This window comes from Trematomus bernacchii, unplaced genomic scaffold (genome assembly GCF_902827165.1).
Source record: "Trematomus bernacchii unplaced genomic scaffold, fTreBer1.1, whole genome shotgun sequence".
NCBI lineage: Eukaryota > Metazoa > Chordata > Actinopteri > Perciformes > Nototheniidae > Trematomus > Trematomus bernacchii.
Genome location: NW_022987641.1, coordinates 596786 through 614074, shown reverse-complemented (window position 1 = coordinate 614074; position 17289 = coordinate 596786). Strand labels below are relative to the sequence as shown.

The window sequence follows — 17289 nt, the reverse complement described above, 5'->3', positions numbered from 1 at the left end:
GTGTTTAGTGTTTGTAAAAGAAGAAAGAGAAGTGAGTGTAAACTGAGCGCTGGGCCAATTGAAACGTTTGAATCCAAAAGTCTATTCTACATGCAGTTGCATTCGTGCAGTAAATGTAGCATAAAGGGGGGAAACCTCAGAGAGCTAACCAGACTCTTGGAGCTTCCTGGAAATCCTCCAATAGGAACATTCCTGCCTGTTTATGAACTGTTACGCACTCACACAGGGCGTAGAGCACCACATTGATCTTAAATATTCAAATGTATCCCACATTCAGGGTGTAAACTGAAACCAGGACAGAACAAAGGAAATCAAAGTCAACCTTAATGAATCCAAACCCACGCTTATTCCATCTGCTTTACTGTTTAGCGTTTCAGCCCCATTTGGTTGTGATAACGATGCATTATGTTACACATGTAGGCCTTTAAAATGCACACAGAAACAAGACAAATAAAATCCACACGTGCACATGCATTTTAACACTAAGATTATTATTCTGTGGGCTTTCAGCGCCCAGGTGCAGCAGAGCAGCTTTGGCCCCGTTGCTGCATTTTAATTTTTCTTCCTGCTTCCCAAATTTCTCTGGACGTTTGGAATTGGGCCCCCTGGACCTTTTAGCAAACACATAGAGGATTTTATGTTGCCGTCTTCTGCCAATATCATTTCTCAAGTTTCCTGGCAGTGAGACTGATGTAAAAGCCATTTGATGGATGCTACCAATACTTTAGGTTAGTTTAGTTTATTGCTTAGATAAACAGGAAAGATGAAACAGAAGGGATATCATACAAAAATGTCAACACTTTTCTATTACACTAGGTGGAAACAAATACTCAGTATACCTGTTATGACAGAAGATTGCACTCAAAAGAATAATAAGAATAATAAGTAGTTCAAATAAGTGAAATAACAGACGCACAACAAATGCGCTGATTTAATCCCACAGCTCTGTGGTGCAGGGACAAAGGTCAAAGGTTGTGACAATTGGAACCTGTTTACACCTTAGGAAACGAAATATGCAGAGTACGGCTCGTAAAAAATGATTTCCCATGAGCGCCCTGCTCTGCTGCTGGTGTGACAGAGCTTTCTGTTGATTCCCATCTCTGGAGGTCAGCCGTTTACTGGCAGCTGCAGCCATGCAAGTGAGGAAAATGGATTAATCTAGGAGCCTGTAAAAAGTTGTGCTAACATTATCGCACACACGTGCATAAACATTTGCACAGAGCAGGCATTTAAAAAATGCAAACATACAAAAGACTCTCTGATTCATACAGAGCGAAAAGAATGACTTTTATTGAGTTGATGAGTTTCTAATGTGGTAGTCAGCAGATCTGTTTTGTCTAAGTGTCTATGTTGGAACCTTGCCGATGGGTGTGCAAGCAGCTACAAATGAACGCTCACATTTATTCCTTAGACTTATCTCTCATCTGTGTCCGTAGACGTTGTTAAACCTCAGTGGCATTAGCAGGGGTTAGTCCACATCTGTGTGTGTGTGTGTGTGTGTGTGGACGGTCCTGATGGAGTCAGGCTGCTGTGATAGCCGATAGGTCTGTGACAGAGGCACAATGGCCTTCAGACAGCTTAAACAGGGATTAAACTCTTTCTCCTTCCCGACCCCTCTGCTCCCAGAGGAATCACTCCTTCATTCCCCAGATGATGATTTACACGCCCAGTAATCCCTCTGTGAACAGACCTACATGCGTCCCACTGTGGAGAAATCTCAAATGTCATCTAGTCACACACCCACAGCTTTGTATTCTATAATATCGTCCCTTAGGGAATTTATAACGCCATTGTATTTCACAGAATGGTTAATCAGAGCGTTTTGCAGAATCATCTTAATGGCAGCGTGTCCTGAATATGTTTGGTTGGAGACGGTTTGAATCTATGTATTAAACATCAGCTGCACTCATGTGACCTGCCAGCATAATGAATACAGATCAGTGTGGCTGCTGTTTGTTTGTGTGCTTACATGTGGAGTCCATGTGGAAGGTTTCTGTAGACAGAGAGGGGATCTGAAGCTGCTGGAGTGGATAAACATTAGGATCTTTATATATATTCATTGAAGTAATACTGGTCTCTTCCATATAGAATACTGAGGCATTTTTTGAATGTTTTTTCTGTTGGAAATATGTTTTTTTTTTAGGAAGAATGACATGTAACAAAGACCCCTGACCCAGCTTCACAACTCTATCATTTTAGAGGCCACCACAACACTATCATTTATTGAGGGTGTTTCTGGATTTGTGGGACATTTTTGAAATAATTTACAATATTGCTGTTTTAAAAAAGCTTTAGATTTTGTTGTATATTTTCAAGGCATACATAACAGGAAAGACAGCGATACAAAGACAAGGCTCACACACATAGAACAAAATCATAAGGGGTGGGGGGGCAGTTACAGTGTTAATTTGATTGTATGCATGCACATGCTCTTGTATCATGATTTGCTCCATCGCATAGATATACTTTCATCTTTTTAATTTTACTTTATTTTGACCTTATCCTTTAAAAAACAAACAAATTTAGACTAAATTTGACATATTTTAGAAGCAGTCAACACTAAGTAATGTCTCCTAAAACTAACAAATCCTACTGTTTTATAGATTTACAGGAATGTAATGGGACAAAAATATAGGTTAATATTACTTTCATGGATAATAAGAGAGGTCTTAATAATTGTATTAACTTTTCCCTTGTATGTGTGTGTGTGTGTGTGTGTGTGTGTGTGTGTGTGTGTGTGTGTGTGTGTGTGTGTGTGTGTGTGTGTGTGTGTGTGTGTGTGTGTGTGTGTGTGTGTGTGTGTGTGTGTGTGTGTGTGTGTGTGTGTGTGTGTGTGTGTGTGTGTGTGTGTGAGCAGGCAGATTAAGGACCAGTCGAAGAAGATGTCCAACCTGAAACACATGGAGCAGCTGGAGAAGAGCAGGAACGCCCAGCTGATGGACGACGCCAAGAAGAGAGAGGACAACCTGAACCAAAGCTCCCAGCAGATCAAGGTGAGAAGGGAGGAAGAGGAGGAAGAGGAGGAAGAGGAGGGATGAGTGGGAAGAGGAAGCTGGGAGTTTACGCAGGGAGATGGGTGGAAAGAAAGAAAGACAGAAAAAGTTTCTCTCCTTCTCTCCGTCCTACCTATCTGTCTGCTATCACAACAACGGTTCATCATAACGTGACAATTGTGACAGGAAGCAGCCTGAGGCAATGTCAAACACACTACTCTATCACAGGCACACACACACACACACACACACACACACACACACACACACACACACACACACACACACACACACACACACACACACAAACACACACACACACACACACACACACACCATGCAGCTCTCGCTTTGGGAGTATGACGGGTAACTGAAGGGGATGATTGACAGGCAGAGCAGATGGAAGATGGAGAGGAGAGGAACATGGTCGTAGCAGTGAAGAAGAGGAAGGAGCTGAGGTGATTAGAGGAGGAATAAAGGACACACACACTGAAACATGCCGTGAATGCTGTGGGTTTGCGTGGAGTGAGAACATCTCCTAATTGTCTGCCGAGGTGTGGATCGACCACAACATGAACAGCCATGTGTTTTCATTTTTATCCTATTTCAGGATTCCTTCATTACTTTTATTTCTCTTTTCTTTCCTCGTCCATCTTCGTCATCCTCCTCCCTCTTCTCTTCCAGTAATCGCAACCTCAGTGGCCGATGAGAGGCAGATGAAAACACTCTGTGTCTGTGTGTGTGTGTGTGTGTGTGTGTGTGTGTGAGTGTGTGTGGTGTGTGTGTGTGTGTGTGTGTGTGTGTGTGTGTGTGTGTGTGTGTGTGTGTGTGTGTGTGTGTGTGTGTGTGTGTGTGTGTGTGTGTGTGTGTGTGTGTGTGTGTGTGTGTGGCTGTGATGGATCTTTGGTTTAAGGAGTTGGGAACCTGTCATTTCTGTGTATGCATGTGGTTAGGAGATGAGCTGAAAGCTATGTGAGTCAGTCCCACTTATGAGACCGCAGCGGTTACGACCATGGCTAGTGTGTGTGTGTGTGTCAATTGACAGCAATCCTGCATTCTTTAACCAGCACAGTTAAGGCAATGTGTGTGTTACTCAGAGCGTTTATTTAATTCAGCACAATAGGAAGATTGAACCTAATTAAAGTCCATCTCAGTCTGCATAGTTAGACAGCCAGTAATGTTGGATCTGGAGCAGGATTCAGATGTGTTGGAGATGTCCCGGAGGTCTGTTCAGCGCCACTGTAATGTCTCATCCTCCTCTCCATCAGGTATTCATTCAACTCTAATTGAACCAAGAAGCCTGGCACAAGGCTCTTTATGGGGAATCGGTGGAAAGGTCACGTAGTCGTTTTACTTGGAAACTGCTTCATGAGTGTCCTCGGAGTCCGATGGAGGATCAGATTTTGTCTAATTTGCGAATATTTTGCAGCTTATTCCAGTCGTTGGAATGAAGAGTGTCCAAGGTTTTAACCCTTGGGACGTGTTAAGCAAGATGTGACAGAGAAAGCTGTGTTACAACAAACTGATGTCATTTAGTAACATGCAGTCCTGATTTGAAGTATCCTAGACCAAGGTGTTGTACTGAATGTGAGCCAATGGATTCTCTGGCCAGTGTTTTACATTAAAAGCCTCCCATGAAACCATTTGATGACCCAGATGCCAAATTGTATAGTATATAGATTAAGTATTCGAAGGATTGTCATAAGAACTTTGTACAGACTTCCACGGTGCATAGATAATACATCCTATTAACTTCCTCTACTGCAAGCATGATGTTTGCTTTGTGATTTCACATTGATTTGATACTTGGGTCCATTACAAAATACCTGCTTATGTAATTAATGTTTAAGGTGAACAATTAAATTAAACTCTGCTCATTTTCAGGTTCCTATTAGTACAAACCACAACACAAGGATTGTAGCCTTTGCAGACCATGTACATGCACAGAAACCTATAGAACACACTACAGGAGAGGAAAAAGCAGTAGGGCCTCTTTCAATGATTATTAAAACCCTTGATGAGCCAACATACAGTCACAGAACTGTACATACTATGTGTATGTTTCTTAATAAGAGCTAAATTAATCAACTGATTTTATCAGCACGGCTAAAGTTTCTGCTCTCCTCACATTGTGTGCTTTCTCTCTGCAGGACTCCCTCCGTCAGAAGGAGGAGCGCATCGAGGAGCTGGAGGAGGCGCTGAGGGAAAGCGTTCAGATCACCGCGGAGAGGGAGGTGGTGCTCGCCCAGGAGGAGCATTCACGCACACACTCTGAGAAACAGGTCAGTAGCAAACACACACAGTATACAGTGTGCATGACTAAAGAGGATGCCTACCCAAAACCAGTTAATGTGTGACCTAAACCTTTCCCTAAACCCCTATCAGTTATTATTTTTAATCCCTCCTGAGGATTTCCTTCATTTCCCTGTCTTTGCTGGGACATTTGGACACGCACGCCAGGAAGCACACACAGACAAACATCTTAGGGGCGACATAGAAACCCTTTCTGACATAGCTAAACATCGCTTTGCCAAAAGTGGCTAATGGCAGAGGCAGAACACCCTGTGCCAACTGAGCTCATTCACACTACCTGTGTGTGTGTGTGTGTGTGTGTGTGTCTGTGTGTCTGTGTGTGTGTGTGTGTGTGTGTGTGTGTGTGTGTGTGTGTGTGTGTGTGTGTGTGTGTGTGTGTGTGTGTGTGTGTGTGTGTCTGTGTGTGTGTGTGTGTCTGTGTGTGTGTGTGTGTGTTTGCCCAGAGGTGAATAAATCCCTATTTAAAGAACAGCTTGTATTTTGTCCACTTCAGCTCAAGCGCACAAACAGCTATTTCTCAAATTCAGTACGAGCCCCGCCACTCCAATTTGTAATATTTTTTATCTATATTAGGACAGTAGCAAAGCTCATAGTGGTGCTGAGGGAGGCTCAGAAGGGAAGGGTTTAATGGATTCAACCTCAGACCAGAGGGAGTGTGTGTGTCGCTCCCCTGGGAGATGGGAAATGTTCCTCGGAGCCTGGATTGGTTTTGACAAGTGGGAAAAAACAGCGTGTGCTGTAGGCATGAAAACTGCTCTGAGAAAACAGACCCTGTAGCTGTTGGCAGTGCAGCCGGCTGATTGTTGCTCCTGCCTCTCTGTTGGCCGTCCTCTCTGACCTCTGCTCACCAGGCTGCTTCTGGACAGACACATACAGACAGGCCTGCAAACACACATGTTACTGCTCACACCCTCACCCAGGGTTAATGTTGGTGGGTGCCACACCAGTAGAAGCCCCTAAGGTGCGAAGAAGATGACACACTGCTTTGGATATTTATTTTGTAGGAATGATGCTACTGAAAATACATTTTTGGTGATTTGATTCTAGAAATGTGATGCAGCTGTAGTGATTTGAGAAAGCAGATACATAATGTGTGCATAGAAATAAACATACAAATCATGTTCCTGAGCGCAAATCATCCAGAGTCATGAGCATACAATATATAACATTTGTGCAGGTTTATTACCTTCGACAAAATACATCCTTTTTACTGATCTGATAATGGTTGGTTACAGAAAGATCATGGTTAGGTTGACATTTCTATTTAGTTAATGATAGCAGGATTTCATCATGAATACAATTATAACTTTGTGTTGAAGTCAGAGTTGTGTGGACACATCCATCCAACCCGACCTCCTCACTCTTTGTCGCTCTATAATAACCTCACCTGCTAGAAGGCTTTGTAACTGGAACGTAACCGTTTTAGCCTGTGGTTATATTTCTTTAGGAGGACATATATGTAGCCTGTTTCCTTTGCACTGACCTTTCAGGAGGCCCAGGAACCATTTCAGGAATGTAGGAACCGAGCGTGCATTTAGACTGGACGAGCAAGAGTCTGCATTTAGTACCAAGGCCATTGTCCCTGCTGCAAGGGTGGTACTACATACTCATTTCTACTACGGCAAGACAACCATGAATCACTCAGAAGGTTGGCCCTGGAGTTCACAAAGTTATCTTTTTCCACCTTGGCAGGTCTCCTTTGAATCATATTATTAGTTCCATAGTTTACAAACATGATGAGTCTGTGTTGTTTACTCATACATAGCCATGTTTTTAATATTCATAATAATTCCCTAATCTTTCTTTCTTCAGATCCAGTCAGAAAGCAGATACAAAATACACTAAAGGAGCTATAAGTTAATCTTTATATATAGTTCCTGTGGTTCTGTAGTCTATGGAGCAACTTATCTAAAACAAAAAAGCAGATCTAGTAATACCGTATGGCTTAAATACAACTCCTCGAAACTAAGAGACGGTTTGAAAGAAGATCAACGAGGCCTAAGGCTTTGGGTTTTCACAATAAAAGGAAAGGAAAGATGGAAAAATCCCATCCAACATGTGTATCCTCCTGAAGTAGACTGTGGCATAATATGTTTACAGTAATTGTGCCAAACTCTCACATTTAATTTGGCATGAATATATTGAAATACTCTGAAATGCTACAAGTGGCAGCTTTAATTAGACGTAACGGAGGCCATTTAGGCCAGGGCGGTGTGCTGGAGAGCGTCCTCCAGATGAAATGCTTCAGTGAAGGAGGAAGGAGCAGAAACGGCAGCGTGCGGTGAAACCAGTGGAGATGGCAGACACACACTCAGCGCAGTCCTCATCCAACGTCAACACCATTCACTGAGCCTGAGACACATCTGTGCTCACTGACAGGACAGCTACACACAGGACGGCGCTCCACATAATCCATACACACACAATCATGGCGGAAAGGAGTGCTAACTGCTATTTAAACAGCACGCCATTTAAATAGCAGTCCCAGCACAATATGGCATTCAGCAGCAGCCAGGGTAGACGCCACTTTGGTTTTCTTACTTGGAAACGTGTCTCTATACACAAGAGTAAATTGTAAATAAATATTGTTGTGTTCCCGTTTCCTTAACCGCGTCACTGCAATTAGGCTTTCACATCATCATTTATGAAACGATGACAACTTCCTCCCTTAATGAGGTCTGTTCAAATGCACACACGTGGCTTATAATAGCATTGGCACACACTGGCAAAACAGGAACACACACACCGTGACTTTATATTGGCACGTACATTGAAAACCTGTATGTGTTGATGTGTGCGAGAAGAGAGGAACTGTCCCAGGGTTTGCTGACAAAAGTGGTTGACCAAACCACAAGAAAATAAGCTGAACCTTTTCTGCTAGACATGAGTCATATCTGTGTGTGATCACTAAAGAGAGGTGGATGAGTGTGTCTCCTCTTTGCTCCTCTCCCCTCCTCTCCTCTCACCTCCTCTCCTCTCCTCTCCTCTCCCCTCCTCTCCTCCTCCCTTTCTTTTCCAGCCGGGCCTCGTCACTCCTCACCCTCCCTGCATCCCTCCATCCTTCAAACTCTACATCTCTGTTAGCCTTCCAGCTCTGTTTCTTAATTCTCTGTCCTTATTTCACACTCATCTGCACTTCCCTCCTCTCCTCTTCTCTCTGTCTCGTCTGAATTGCATTTTGAACGCTGCCTGTGCTTCTGACTGTTCAGCATTTGATATGGTTATCTCTCGTGCTTAGCATTTGTTTCTTTCGCTTAACAGTATATCTTTTCACTTGAGCTCTTTTACAATGTTTCTCTCTCTTCTCCTTTCTTCTCTGCTTTTCCTCTCTGCATGTTTGTTGTTTCTGTGATATCTCCTGCTCCTCTTCCCCCTCCTTACCACTTCTATGTATGCCCTATAACACCTCTCTCCTACTCTCATCATCCCCTTTTCCTTCCTATGTCCACTCTGCCATTTCCCCTTTTCTGTACCCATTCTCCTTCTGTCCCTCTATTATATGTATTTCTGTGTCCCCCCCCCCCATTTAACCATCCCATTTCCTTTCTCTGTTTCCTCTCTCCTACCCCATATCTCTCTGTCTTTGCTCTTTTTGTATGCAGCTCTCTCACATTCCAATGCATGAGTTCACCACAGCCGGCTTTAGGTGGTCAAAGGTAACAAATAATCATTACAAACCTCACTCAGTCACCACTATTTTACTATACATTTCATCCTTCATTCATGTCTTCACCATTCAGTTTCCTTTTTATTCCAATATGTCACACTTTTATTGACGTAACAGCAGCATGGGAACTTGTAAGTGTTGTACAGCTTGTGGTATGCATTCATTCATTCATGCTGATGTTAAAGCAGACCTCCTGTACCCAGTGAACTGAGTATTTGACCTGTCAACTCTTATTTTATCTCTGAACAGGAACTGCTTTCAGATTTAGCTCATCTTCCTTTTCTTTGCTGATGCCATGTGTTTTCTGAGGAAATATATGTACCTTTCTGATTATCTTTCTCCCTTGTTCTTTCTCTAAAAAAAAGGTTTTTCTGTCCCACACTCCTTGCTTCTCTTTTTTATTTGAGTAAAAGAGAAATAGGGAGTACACAACTAGAAAAAAGAGAGAAAGAAATACCCAAGGGAGAATGTATGATGTGTGTGTGAATTACAGTGACAACAAACATTAAACTTACAAACTGAAACACACCTCGACAAAGACAGAGATGAATGATAAATTATAGAAGAGAAAATAAAAGAAAGCATGGAGAAGAAAATCATTTGATGTTCTAAAATAGAGCTTTTCATGTAAAACAGAACAATTATTCAATAATTTCAAAAGAACAGAAGCTGTCAAATACCCACACACACAGAAACACACACATATAGGAAGCTGAAGGAAAACATCAATATATTAACATTATCAGATTCACGTTAAAATATCTTACATTACGTGTGTGTGTGTGTGTGTGTGTGTGTGTGTGTGTGTGTGTGTGTGTGTGTGTGTGTGTGTGTGTGTGTGTGTGTGTGTGTGTGTGTGTGTGTGTGTGTGTGTGTGTGTGTGTGTGTCAGGTGGATGACCTGCTGGTTGCCATGGAGAAGGTGAAGCAGGAACTGGACGTGATGAAGGCCAAGCTGTCATCAACTCAACTCTCACTGGCTGAGAAGGAAGGTCACCTGACGTCGCTGCGGGCCGAGCGGCGGAAGCACCTGGAGGAGGTCCTGGAGATGAAGTAAGACACACACTTTTTACAACTTTATTTATGTTAACATGTAAAACAGCTGAACGTAAACATCGAGCGCCGGACATTTATGTAATTTATCATGTTTCCAAAGACACAAACACACCACTGGGGAAACATGTATTTCTATCTGTCTGCCTACATATTCCCCAGTCCCTAAAGCTGTCTCTCTCCCCATTTTCCATCATTTTAGGTGCTAGAGAAAAAGTCAGAGAAATGTATTTCAGTTAATCCTCAGGGAAACATATATGTGTGCTAAATTGAGACATTTCACTGAAAACCAGGAGGGTTCTTCAGAATTGATTGTGGCATCTCTACCGTGTGGTGAACTCGTGGCCCGTGATATGTCTTGTGAATTCTCCGGCCGAAGCTCCAAATAAACTGTCAGCGTTTGCCATCAAAGCTCGAGCTCTCCTTCGTGTCTCTCTTTGAGTCCTGACTCCAATTGCTTCAGAAGTTTCCCCCACAAAGGCGGGACATCTCTAACGGCCCGTCCACACGGCAGCATTGCGTGCTTCAACGGAGACGCTTCCCATTCACTTTGAATGGGGTGACGTCGCGCTTTGCCGAACTGCATTGTGGTTCCGTCGCGTCGCTTTGACTCCGTTGCTTGCTTCGAAAGTTGAGAAAAGTTCAACTTTTCAAGCGTCGACGGAAGCGCCAGCCAATCAAATCATATGCCAGTACAAGCTCTAGCCAATCAAACCGCGTGCTTGTGTGTCCGGGGCGGGAGATTAATGTGATTGGTTGTTGGTCGCACGCCAGACACGCCCACCGGCAAGCTTCAACACACGCTGCCGTGTGGACGTACCGTAAGCAGGTTGACCAATCACAACCTAGCCCAGTCAACCAATCAGAGCAGACTGGGCTCTGGTTTCAGACAGAGGGTGACAAGATGTGCTGCAGCACATGCAGTATGAGAAAAATAAAGAGCTTTTTGAACATTAAAGCATGGAGACATGTCCCAGGGGAGACACTAAATATAAATATGAACCTGAAAAAGAGCAGAATAGGACCCCTTTAAGATCAAGACTCACCCTTTAACACTTCCCCAGAGTTTAGCAGCCCTTATGATATCTCCAGTAGTTTCCCATGTTGCCTCAGTGTTCCAGGAAGGTGGGCACTGGTCACCCTGACTTGATCATCACCTGACACCTCGTCAACTCCCGCTTTCCTCTTCCTGTCCTTACCTCTCCCTCTCCTTTCTACTTTTATCTCCCCCCTCTTTCGCTCAGCACTTTAAAGCCATAGAAGTAAGAAGTGTGTTAATGGAATAACCATGTACCGCTGTCCAGCTCTTCATATGATTGATTACATCCACAGACACCCACACACACTCATGCATATGCTGTAACTCAGCTGCAGTCGAATGTGATTTTAATGGATGGGTTTGCATTTTAAGTGCAGCCAAGAGGAGTCCAGCAGTCCGATGACTCCCTGTATTTTCTGCCGTTTTACATCCTCACTGAGACCTTACAACGAGGCCTAATTTAGTGGAACTCTGTTTCGGGCAGAAATTGAAGCCAACAAGAAATGTCAGTGTTAGCATGTCCTGCCTGTTTATACGCGCTGTGGGACTATCTTTTACTGTGGCATGATGGGAAAATGAAGGCATGGGCTGTGATTTAGTTTTCCTGCACTCTGCATTTTTCTACCGTATGTAGCACTTCTTTGTTTTTGAGGGAGAGACAGAGTGTGTGTGTGTGTGTGTCCAGCGGCATGTCCATTCACAGGCCAGGTGAGCAAGTTATTGGCCATTTTATCACCGTGGTAACAACCCGTGCAATTACTACAAGCATCAGCGCTTTAGAATGCGCGGCCTTGTTTTGGTACGTGCACTGGCACGTGTGAGTGTGCACGTGTGCAAGCAGGCTATGATTGATTTATTGCCCGTTTCCAAAAATACAGGCCCAATGATGAACAGGCATCATGTACATATAAACACAAATGCAATAGCAACATACAAACACACACACTGACCACCCTACACACACATGCATGACTACATTTAACAGACTCCAGTGGGATGTTTAAATCGAACTATATTTACTTCTCTACTATGCTCATGTGTATACTTCCATAGTGGTTACCATCATCATCAGACACCCCTTTGTCCTAACTCTGAACTGTGATGTGACTCTTTTTTTCCATAAAAACACAATACCTATTGTCCACAGACCAAATATTTACTCTGCTCATCGTCTCTGGTGTTTCTGTCAAAACACTTCACATATTCCACCATGAGCAAGTATTTATGGCTTGCAAATTGTTTATTTGACCTTTCACTTTCTTTGTTTCTACAACTTTACACTATGGTTCAGGTTCAGGTTATTTATTTGTACCCATAGGTTGATTTGGTTTGCAGATAAAAGACAAGGATTCACCATGACACAAATACCAGGTCAACACAGACAGCACCCCCTGTAAAAATACCTAAAAACCACTAGTAAAAACATGAGCAATAAATAGGCATATGGCATCTGTAATTCTACAATGACATAGAAGTTGTGTATCTTCAGATATATTGACACCTCTTGGTTTCATGGAGCAAAAGGCACATTTTACGTGGCTTGATGAAATAGAAAAGGCCATTTTGATACTTATTTGATACACAAGTCAGCGTTTCAAGGCACGCTTTGCCCCTTTGATGTTATTCTAATTTGGGTGTTTTGGTGCCTTTAGGGGCAGGTTATAATTACCTGTGAAATAATACATTTGTATCACATAATGGTTTATTAGTTACATAAACACATTTTCCTCCTTCAGTTTGAATCATGAAGTCAGTAAGTTGGTCTCACCAATATTGATTGTTTTTTAAGATATTATTTATTTATTGTTGCCCAGCAGTTTGTTTGTGTATTGAGTCCTACCAACACTTCTACACCACTTACTTTTTCTTAAGTTTCAATCTGCGTAGGGGTTGTTTTCTGATCAAAGGTAGCTCCAGCTCTCACCCCGAACACATTAGATATTCTTCTTTACAGTAAAGCCTCCATGTCTGCAGATGCTTATGCATGCGTATGTGATTACTTGACAACGCACTGGAAGGAACACAGCCCTTTCATGCTCTGCCTTTGCATAATACATGATCTTTCTCAGTCTGCAGTAAGATATTCTCCTCACATATTTGGGATATTGTGTAGTTTTGGGTCAGGTAGCTGCACGATTTCTTGCTGTGAGTTATGCACATGACGCCACCGCTCATATTTTTCACAAGACATAAGCGGTTGGTCAGCAAATACGTCATTTGCTTCTGGCTTCCTCCCACATGTAAAACATGAGATGTTTGAGGTGGCTGCGTCCTGTGCGTCCATATATCTCCGTGTAGCGCACATCAAACTGTCTCTGCACACACACACTGCCGTAACTCTTCGGGGTTTGATGTCGGACCCGCTGCCCAGTTTCACATTGGTGTAAGGTTTAATGTTACTGTAGGACGTGATATATGATACGACATGTTTCAGAGCTCTGTTGGACAGGCATGGAATATAATAACACACACTCTCACTCCCATGCAGAAATATATACCAAACACAGCTGGAATACGACACTCTTTTTGCCTTCTCTGTTTCCTCCGTTTAGTTCTCCTATTGCTTTACACACACACATGCACTCACACACACACAGTGGTATGAGCGTCTATCTTTCACCAACTGATGTTTTTTTACTCCAACATTATGCTAACCTTCAGTCCCAGATGTGTATTGTTAATGTGTGCGTGTGTGTGTGTTTGTTAGCCAGCCAAGGGAGAACACACTATAGTTTTTATATATAATAAAGAATAAACATTCCCACGTTAAATATCTACATAAAACCACATGCAACATCCACAAGACCGCAAATACAAACTAATAACATTTAACACACACACACACACACACACACACACACACACACACACACACACACACACACACACACACACACACACACCAAATCCCATTAAATGGAGACACAGGGATTACACAAACAGAGCTACACACCTCTGCCCTGCAGGGCTCCATCATGCATCTTTCCCACTGATAAATCATCTGCAGCGACCTTCACACACACTCGTAAAACACACAGGGAGACATATTTTTTTGTGATATACATTAAATATGCACATGCTCATTCTCTTAGCAGCCTCATGTGTGCTTGTGGTCATGTGTGTTGTCATGTGTTTGGAGTATGCAGGTGTGTGTGTGTGTGTGTGTGTGTGTGTGTGTGTGTGTGTGTGTGTGTGTGTGTGTGTGTGTGTGTGTGTGTGTGTGTGTGTGTGTGTGTGTGTGTGTGTGTGTGTGTGTGTGTGTGTGTGTGTGTGTGTGTGTGTGTGTGTGTGTGTGCAGCAGCCAGCTGGAGGAATGTGCTGACAGTGTGTGTGTAACAGCGGGGCGTCACGTCTGAAATCCCAATCTGGGTGAATTAAAGCCCGTTTTACTCTGCGCTGTTCTGCTCTGCTGAATACTGAACACACATTACTTCTTCACTCTGCTGCTCCACAGTTTTTAACCTCCAACGCAATACTCCATAAACCAGAGGTGGAGGAAGTACTCAGATCTTGTACTTGATTAAAAGTACCAGAGTGTAGGAATACTCGGCTACAAGTAAAAGTCCTACATTCAAGTAAAGGTAGAAAAGTATCAGCATCAAAATATACTTAAAGTACCAAAAGTAAAAGTAGTCATTGTGCAGATTGGTCCATTTCAGAATAATATATATGATATGTTTTATAATGATTGATCATGAAAGTGTTCTCAAAGCTGGTAAAGGTGCAGCTAGTTTGAATGACTTTGTATACTGCAGGGTAGCTTGTGAATTTACTTCAGGTGGAACTAAAGTCTGCTTTAACACTTGATTATATTTCACATCATTCATCCAGATCTGTAAAGTAACTTAAGGTATTAAATACATGTAGTGGAGGAAAAGTACACCATTTACCTCTGAATTGTTTTGGGGTAGAAGTACACAGTAGCAAAACATTGAAATACTCAGGTAAAGTCCCTAAAAATCATACTTAAGTATAGTACTTAGTAAATGTACTTAGTTACTTTACACCACTGTCTAAAACCAGACTTCATCACACACATACAGAAGATTTAGTTTGGCTTTTTGAATAGTGTTGCTACGATTGATTAAAATGCTTCAGAACCTATATCTCTGAACATTTATTGTAAGTATTACAAACAATAATGATCCCATTAGCTTTTGCAGTTTGCAACATTGTAATGCAGCTTTTCCCTAAAGGCAAAAGATCCCTTTAGTTTCCAAAATATTCTGCAAAAGTCCATTCTGATACCATAACAATGTGCTGAGAGGAGAGGAGGTGCAGGAGGAAGGATGGGCAGGAAGACAGAAAACAAGAAGTGAAGAGTGCAAAACAAGGAGAAGAAAGGAGAGTGGAGAGGTCAGGGCGAGAGGTGTAAATCTGTTTTTCGGCAAGGTGGGGGCAGGAGGCAGGATAATAAAATGAAAGAAAAGAAGCAGAAATGTTTTAATGGCGGGGGAAGCAAAGAGGAGAAGAGGAGAAAGACAGCTGTCCAACAACAACTGAGCCAGGCCAACGAAACTGTGTGATATCCAGAAAAATGATATTACCTCCTCTCCGTCTGCCTCGCTGCTTCCGCTCCTCCATCAATCCTTCAGACTACAGTGTGTATTAAATCTGTATGTCCAACTCCCCTGCTTCACCCAGCGGTCTTCTTATGCATTGATTCACTAGAGAAGAACAATGCATATAAGGTTTTATATGAGCCTTACACTCAGAATTCAGTTGTTGCATAAAACAGCATGGAACGGATTCTGTTTATTTGCAAGGTTGTTATGGAGATATAGTTAATGGTGCTTAAAAAGTCTTATTATTACAAAAGAAAACCCCAAAGCATCACAATGAAAAGACCCTGCTGTTGATCATTCTTTTAGCAATTCAAATGGTCAAAGCTCACAGCAACTGGCTACCCAGCGATCCCTTTACTTCTGTTTGCTTCAGGGAAACTAAATATGCAGTTTGGGTTGTTTTCCCTGTGAGGGGGAGGCTGCCTGCGGCTGTGACAAGTCAGCAGTTCATTTCAAATTACAAAATGTATTCGGATTTACTGTGACACGATCTTCTGTTTGCCTTAAAGAATATGAAAAGGGAGCTTTTAGTGTTTTTAGCATCTACAATAAGCAGAATTGAAGTGTGTGTACACACAAACGCTGCTGTGTGCACCACATGTACAGTTAGACTGTAAAGAGTGCTGAAGCTCCAGGTTTCTTCAGTCTCCTGCAGAGAGCTCAGCTGATGCCTCAAGGTGAACACTATAAATTCAATTTATCTCTCCTTTGCTGCTCTGTTCTGTGTTTTATCCCTATATCCCTCTTCCTCCATCCCTTCCTCCCCTCTCTACTTCTACCCCTCTTCTTCTCTCTCTTATTTTTTACATCCTTGCTGCCTCTCTCCATCTCTCCTCTCTGAGCCTACATCTGTCTGGAATCATCATTACCGCCTGATTTCAGTCCGGCAGCCCGGCTGTATTTCTCTGTCTGTGTCTTCCCTGTTGTCACTGAACACTAAAACTAATCGATGGTGTGTGTGTGTGTGCGTGCGTGTGTGTGTGTGTGTGTGTGTGGGTTTGTTTTGCGTCACTCTGTGAACATGCAGTCAAAGCTCTTTTTTTTATGTAACGACAGCTCAGTCACTAACAGCCGGAAAGCCATAGCTAACAATATGGCAAGCTGTTTTAAACACACACACACACACACACACACACACACACACACACACACACACACACACACACACACACACACACACACACACACACACACACACACACAAACACTGGACAAACTGTATTAGGTTAGTTGACAGCGATAATATTAAGGTGAACCTAATATTTTGTACTTAATACAATATATTTGTGCTTTCAACTAACCTAATACAGTTATGTCAAATCTGTTGACATAATACATTAAGTTAAAGTAAACGTTTCAGTTTATTCAGTGCACACACAGACACACAATAACACTAATGTAAGAACTGCATGATGCCTTCGGATATAAAACACACACACATTCACACAGAGTCGCTTATAAACCATATAAGACAGCATGACTGCTTGGCTTTAGAGGAACCCTTGGAGGTACACACAAACACACACACAAAAACACACATGCATGCATGAAAATAAATCCTCCTACACAAATGCATGTACTCATTCTTATGGCAGCACACCAAACAGGTGCCGGAGACAGGCTCTTTGATCCCCCAGCAATGACATTAATCCACAGTGTG

At 42.5% G+C, this 17289-nt stretch overlaps 1 protein-coding gene across 9 annotated transcripts in view; it reads left to right on the top strand.

Moving 5' to 3' along the window:
• Positions 1–17289, top strand: part of LOC117484967 (ELKS/Rab6-interacting/CAST family member 1-like) — a 137093-nt gene that overhangs the window by 72871 nt on the left and 46933 nt on the right. For all 9 annotated transcript variants that reach the window (XR_004556182.1, XR_004556183.1, XM_034133499.1 and 6 more), the window contains 3 exons: positions 2858–2993; positions 5144–5275; positions 9865–10025. Coding sequence is in view for 7 of the 9 variants with exons in the window: in XM_034133499.1 (XP_033989390.1) it covers positions 2858–2993; positions 5144–5275; positions 9865–10025 (429 nt within the window). In the remaining 2 variants the exon portion in view is untranslated. The remainder of the gene's footprint in view (positions 1–2857; positions 2994–5143; positions 5276–9864; positions 10026–17289) is intronic.